Source organism: Hydractinia symbiolongicarpus, chromosome 7 (assembly GCF_029227915.1).
Source record: "Hydractinia symbiolongicarpus strain clone_291-10 chromosome 7, HSymV2.1, whole genome shotgun sequence".
Classification (NCBI taxonomy): domain Eukaryota; kingdom Metazoa; phylum Cnidaria; class Hydrozoa; order Anthoathecata; family Hydractiniidae; genus Hydractinia; species Hydractinia symbiolongicarpus.
In genome coordinates this window covers 14,148,705-14,154,704 of record NC_079881.1, presented here as the reverse complement: position 1 = coordinate 14,154,704, position 6,000 = coordinate 14,148,705, and the positions used below count along the sequence as shown (strand labels likewise).

The 6,000-nt window shown below is 32.9% G+C and overlaps 1 protein-coding gene across 1 annotated transcript in view; it reads right to left on the bottom strand.

The window, feature by feature from the left end:
• Positions 1 to 1,224: 1,224 nt before the first annotated feature.
• Positions 1,225 to 6,000, bottom strand: part of LOC130648964 (uncharacterized) — a 47,793-nt gene continuing 43,017 nt past the window's right edge. Inside the window, exons 10-13 of the mRNA XM_057455117.1 lie at positions 5,820 to 5,925; positions 3,034 to 3,236; positions 2,180 to 2,380; positions 1,225 to 1,657 (exon numbers count right to left, since the gene is read on the bottom strand). Of these exons, the coding sequence (XP_057311100.1) occupies positions 1,337 to 1,657; positions 2,180 to 2,380; positions 3,034 to 3,236; positions 5,820 to 5,925 (831 nt within the window). The 3' untranslated portion in view covers positions 1,225 to 1,336. The remainder of the gene's footprint in view (positions 1,658 to 2,179; positions 2,381 to 3,033; positions 3,237 to 5,819; positions 5,926 to 6,000) is intronic.

The following is a 6,000-nucleotide window of genomic DNA, read 5'->3' as shown; positions in this document are numbered from 1 at the left end:
GGGGGAGGTTGCCTGGGGACTTGTAAATTGCTATAAAATTTTTCGCTTGCGAACCTCTTCCCGCTCCGCAACCCTTTATATATTGATAAATTTGGCTAGCTTTATAATATAGTTTAGATGTTTACAAACATAATCGACCACGGCTCCATGCGGCATTTTAATCTTGACCAGAAAAAGTGCTGAATAAGGAGAAAATCGTAATAATTACGCGAAAATGTGAAAGCCAATATTTCAATATTTGGTCAACGATACTAGGGCATTTTTCGCCTTCTTCTTTCATATCAAGAAGGCAAAGAACCCTGTCAACGAGGATGGGAAGGGAATACTTGTAAGAGTGTAAGCAGAAAGGAATAAAGAAACTTGATAAAACCTTGAAAATACGAAAAGAACTTTAAAGTTAAGGTCAATGGGAAAAAAAGTAGTTTTCCTCGAATAAATACAAAAATGCTAAAATCTGTTAAAAAAATAATCTTCAGATTTGAAGAAAATAAATGCGTAAACGTGGACAGAGACAAAACTTAAGAATATTTATAGAAATTTCTCACCGGCGAAATATTTGAGTCAAGCAGAACATTGACATCTTATAGAATCTGCGTAAGTTCGCGTAGCCTAGTTAAGCTTTTTTTAAAAGATATCAAATTCAGTTTCAATTGATATAGCTACTAAGGCTTAGACGCTCATGAATGTGTCACAGCAAATGCCTGATTCAAATCCACCAATAAACACAAAATATAAACACTAGTAAAAGTCATTATGTCTAAAAGATCTCGAATATGCAATGTGTACAACTGATAAAATGAGAGTAAAATATTGATAAAAAACCCTGATGTACCCCACGTAATTAGGGGTAAGTTGCGGCGTTTTCTTTATAAAAAGCCAAACTTCAATGGACCTAACTGGATTTAAAACATCAAAATAAACTAATGATCCAACCCTGAGAAATATCCTAAAAACATATTGTGGTAAAGTTTTGCTTATTTTGCGCATAAATCCGCCATTTTTGAGCCGATAAGGTTTTTTCTCCGGTAACTGACTTATCACATTCGGGCCTAATAAACTAATATTCCAATCCTGAAAAAAGTTGTAAAAACCGCAATTTTTGGACTGTATTAGCTCATTTTTTTTTAAGACGTCGTCACATTCGAGGGTCTATTGTTCTCTATGTTTGCGCAAAAATTCACAAAAAGCTAATGATCCAATTCTGAGAAAAGCTAGTAACAGACGGACGGACACAGGTAATTTTATTGAACAAGCAAGTAAAAACGGTAGTTTAAAAAATACAGCTGAGAATTAAAAAATTATAAATATCTAAAGCTAACCTTCCCAAATATCTAAGTTATTTTTTCGTGCACTTTGGTTTGTATAAGAAGACTGGTGATTCTGATACAACCATCAAAGCGTTATTGATAATACATTGAAACAACCACTCTACCGTGACGACAGGCTTGTTTGCAGCTTGTGCTTCATTCAATATGATATCTGGCACTTTATCAGTCAGTGTCAAGATACAGTCAACTGAGTTCATTTGAAATGGTAGACTTTTTGTTGATTTGGTGATGCAATGGGGGCTAGCCACACGCTCACAGCCTAGCCTATCTAGTATCAGATCGAGATCACGGTTATATGCCCTCTGTTTATGTAACTGATGCACAAATACCTAAATTATGTAGAAAAGTATTGTACTTATAATTCCCTTATAATCCAATGTAAAGTAGGATTGCATAATTGGTTGTAGTACCATTTTACACATACAATCAAAAAACAAATTTTTGACTACCTGGAGGGAATTAATGGTATAAACCAATTATCATTTTTTTATTAATTTCTTTTACAATATTATAACTTCCTTTTTTTTGGGTTAAAGTTAATTCCCTTGTATTCACCGTCGTCCAATTTTTAAAATAGGATATTTAAAATAAAGAGACATTGTCTCTTTATTTTAAATTTTAAAATTCTCTTTATTTTTATTTTAAATATCCTATGCAATGGATGCAAAATCGCTTGTCCTGTAAAATCCAGTACATTTGGCAAGCACTAATATTTTTTTGAAATTAATTTTAACCCAGTCCAAAATTTAATCTAAAACAGACAATGAGTGACAATAACAACTTCATTAGAAACCATAAATTTTAACAACCCATAGTTCCAAACTAAACACATATTGATCAACACATCTTACCCTTAGTAAGATTAATGGAGTGTATGGTTGTCTACGAGGTTCACCTGGGGCGTTGTAATTTTGGTTTATAATATTAGTGTCCAGATTCCTGCCAGCAGGAACATCATACCGACTATAAGGTTTTAGGTATTTAGCCGCTATGCTGTCTTTAACCCACGCTACATCCAATATTGGTATGCCAACAACCACACAGTAAAGAAACTATGATAAAAAGTGTAATTCTTGAAACCTTTTGAAAAGTGTCATTACAGAAAGTCATGCAGTCATGTAAGCATCATAATAATGAAAATTACAAAGTGCACGCACTATGATTTTGCTCCTCTAAAGAATAAATAATAAAGGAACACAATTTTTCCAAGGAGGTAATTGGCACAAAATTGAACTAACAAACAGACAGAGAGAGTAGGACAGGATTTCTGTAAAGGGTACAAGGGTTTCGACTCATATTCCTGAACCAAGGTACCAAAAATGTCTAGCTGAGTCACCTCAAAAGAGGTCTGCGAACAGTCTTCAGCAGGAACTAGACATTTCTTTCATCCATAACTTTTCATCTGTCCTACTCTGTACAATCTTGTGTGACTGGGGTAGGAAGTGGAGGCGTCACTCTCCAAAGATAAGATCAGTGCAGTCAAACCCCCTTGCTGACATAATTTTTTTTATTATTTTGTTTTTTTTTGTTTTTTCCTTTTTGACTGGGGTAATAAGTGGAGTCGTCACTCTCCAAAGATAGGACCTGGTACAGTCAAACCCCCTTGCTGGCGTATATTATATTAAATCAAAAAGTTGCATATTATTCAATACTATGTCACAGTTATTTTCACCGTAAAAAATAAGGACCATTCAACCATAAATACCTTGTAGGTTCTACAAACTCTGTTTGTTATGCATAAAAACTTCTTGCATTTATTTATATCTCTCACGTGGATCTTGTCCATACAAACTCCTCCATGCTCTATTAGTGTTCTTCTTAGTCCATCAACATTCAGGTAGGCAGTATCTGCTTCATCTTCCGAATCATACAAGCCTGGACTGTTATGCTCTACCATAGTTTTACTTTCTACAAGGAAATAAAACCTCACTTAGAACACCGTTTTCAGTCACGACGGTCACTAAAATGCAACCATTACTCCTGAAATAGGTCTGATGCAAAACAAGTTTTAATAGTTTTGAATTTAAAAACCACTAAATGCTGGTTTGCCGAGCTAAAGGGAAGATTTTTTTGTGTTTTACTATGGGGTTTATACAGCATTAAAGAAGTGAACTCTCTCATTTTTCTTGAGGCAAAGAAAGAATTAACGGTGATAATTTTAAGGCTTTTTTATTATTGTTTCAATAACCGTAAATGACGGATTAAGCACCCCATGCCCAATTAGCGCCCAGGGGTTAGGGAAAATTTGGAAATTAGTGGCCCTGCTTTAATAAGCGCCCCCCCCCCCCCTCCGTTGAGAAAAGGGGGCGCTTATTAAGATCGGCACGAAAAACAACGATTTTTTCAATGACTAATAGGTTTTAATAAAATAAAATAATTTAAAAAAAGTTCGTTTAACTATTTTTGATTCATCAAATTTTATTTCAAAGTGGGTATATTTTTTCTTGATTTTCGATATTTCCTCTGATAGAATTGGCCTCAAATTTGGCAGGAAATACAAGTCCAACTTTCCGTTTCCTTGATCCTACAACTAAAGCCAAAACAAAATTTTCTTCTTTGCTCTTCAAAAAGTAAACAATCAGGCGAGAGAGCTCGGTGAGAACAAGGACAACCAGGGTATCATCCATTTTAAAAAAAACTCCGACACAGTGTTTATATCATGGCACAATGCTTCTTCCCTATTGTCTTTTTTGTATTAAAGTTCTTCATTCAGTGTAGGAGTCCATGTTGTTTTATACATATAATGCCCTCTTATGGCGCATTTGAATTTTATTTTATATGACATTTCGTAGTTCATGATTTTTAGTTCGTGACATTTTTCATAAAACTTTTGCATTGCACAATAATGTGCAAGGTGAAACATTACATAGCTAAAAGATACAAAGCTGGAGATATAGGATTGGAGATGTGCAAAGTGAAACATTATATAGCTAAAATGTTGACAAGTAATCCATGATTTTAATCATGAGCTTAAGGATACGGTAACCCCCTTCGGCGTCATTTTTTTTTTATTTTGATTCTTTGGCATATTTTCCTGATATTTTTTAAAAAAGATTCAAAAACATTTATTGTTAAGAGGGATAAAATGAGAAAAAATCTTTTTTATCTTGTAGTGTTTTCAATAGTGTGCTCAAAGTTTAAAATTCCTCAAATATATTTAATCTGTATAATAATTAAAGAGAGTTATGCAGAACGAAAAAAAAATTGCATCTCTACATATAACATAGAGTAAACATTCACATTATATCTATACAAATATATTATTATTTAACATCTATGCTTTTTTAATTTATTTATTTATTATTTTCGTTTTATCCTGATATGTTAGGTCATTCTGTTGTCTGTTTAACAATAACTAGACCCATAGTTCTGGGAAAACACTTTACCTTTAATTTTAAATAAAATACTCATGAGTTATTAATTATTCATAACGTTTAAATGGGTGAAACCACGATTCTTGCAGGTAAAACCAAAGGTCTTTGATTTGCGTTTTCTCGAAATAAAATTTTCAGTCGTAACGGCATATATTTTTGTCGAACACTCCCCTCCATCTTGTCAAAATTGTACGAAAACAAGTTTCTTGCGATAATTATATCTTTGGCTAAAAAACTTTGCTTTTTCTAACGGAGAAAGTGAGGAAATATCGAGTTCTATCATGCTTAGAAATAGATAAATCAGTCATAAAACAGCTATTGGAAACACAAATTATACTATATTTTTGGAACCACATGTTGTTTTGAATAAAAAAACAAGTTTTTTAGACCTGAATTAGAGCAATTATATTTTTTTTAACGAACAAAAATTTTACTGAGGGGAATGTTCAAAAAAATGAACTGTTGTTATTCTAGAGATAATTTATTCGGCTTTCAGGGTTAATATAGCGAGCAGAGGAGATATTTTAAATATGCTGAGTATGTGCCCTAGGGGGTTACCGTATCCTTAATTAAAATCAGCAAGGCGGGAAGAAGTCAACTATCAATTTTGACTGAAAAAGACATCAATCCGTTTGAAATTGATGAAGCTGATGTGGTAAATGCTGGTCCTGAATTCCTCACAATAGACGAAGATAACGACGATGAAGATATTGAAATTTCGTACAATACATTATTACTATTACTATTGGTATTGTATTGTATGTCTTTTTTGTTTGTAATTCTATTTTTTATTTTTAAAAAAAATGAGAATGACGTTTAAAAAATATTCTTTTCTGAAAATTAATAAGCGCACTTGAATTAACCGCCCCTGCCAATTAAGCGCCCCGTGTCAAAATAATTTTTTTAAATAAGTGTCCCAGCCGCTTAATCCGTCATGTATGGTAACCTTGTTTTCTATACCTTTCCAGATGCATGATTATACAGTAGCAATAAAAAAATAATTAAAATCACACGTAAAATTTTTCTAATTTTAATTCCTTTGAAATCAATTCTGTGTGTACTTAATATTGAACGAGAAAGTCAAATTGATTGTGTAATCAGTTTAATATGAATTTACCTGATGTTATTAAAAATGTAATTCCATGAAATAGCTGTTCTGAACTTTCACCCAGGCTACTCAATTGTAAGGCAGGCTCAGTTCTCCTTCTTCTTGATTTTGGACACTAAAAAATGACAGGACTAGTGCAACAATGTCAATCTTTACCTTATTAGCGTGAAAACTACTTATCAATAGAAAA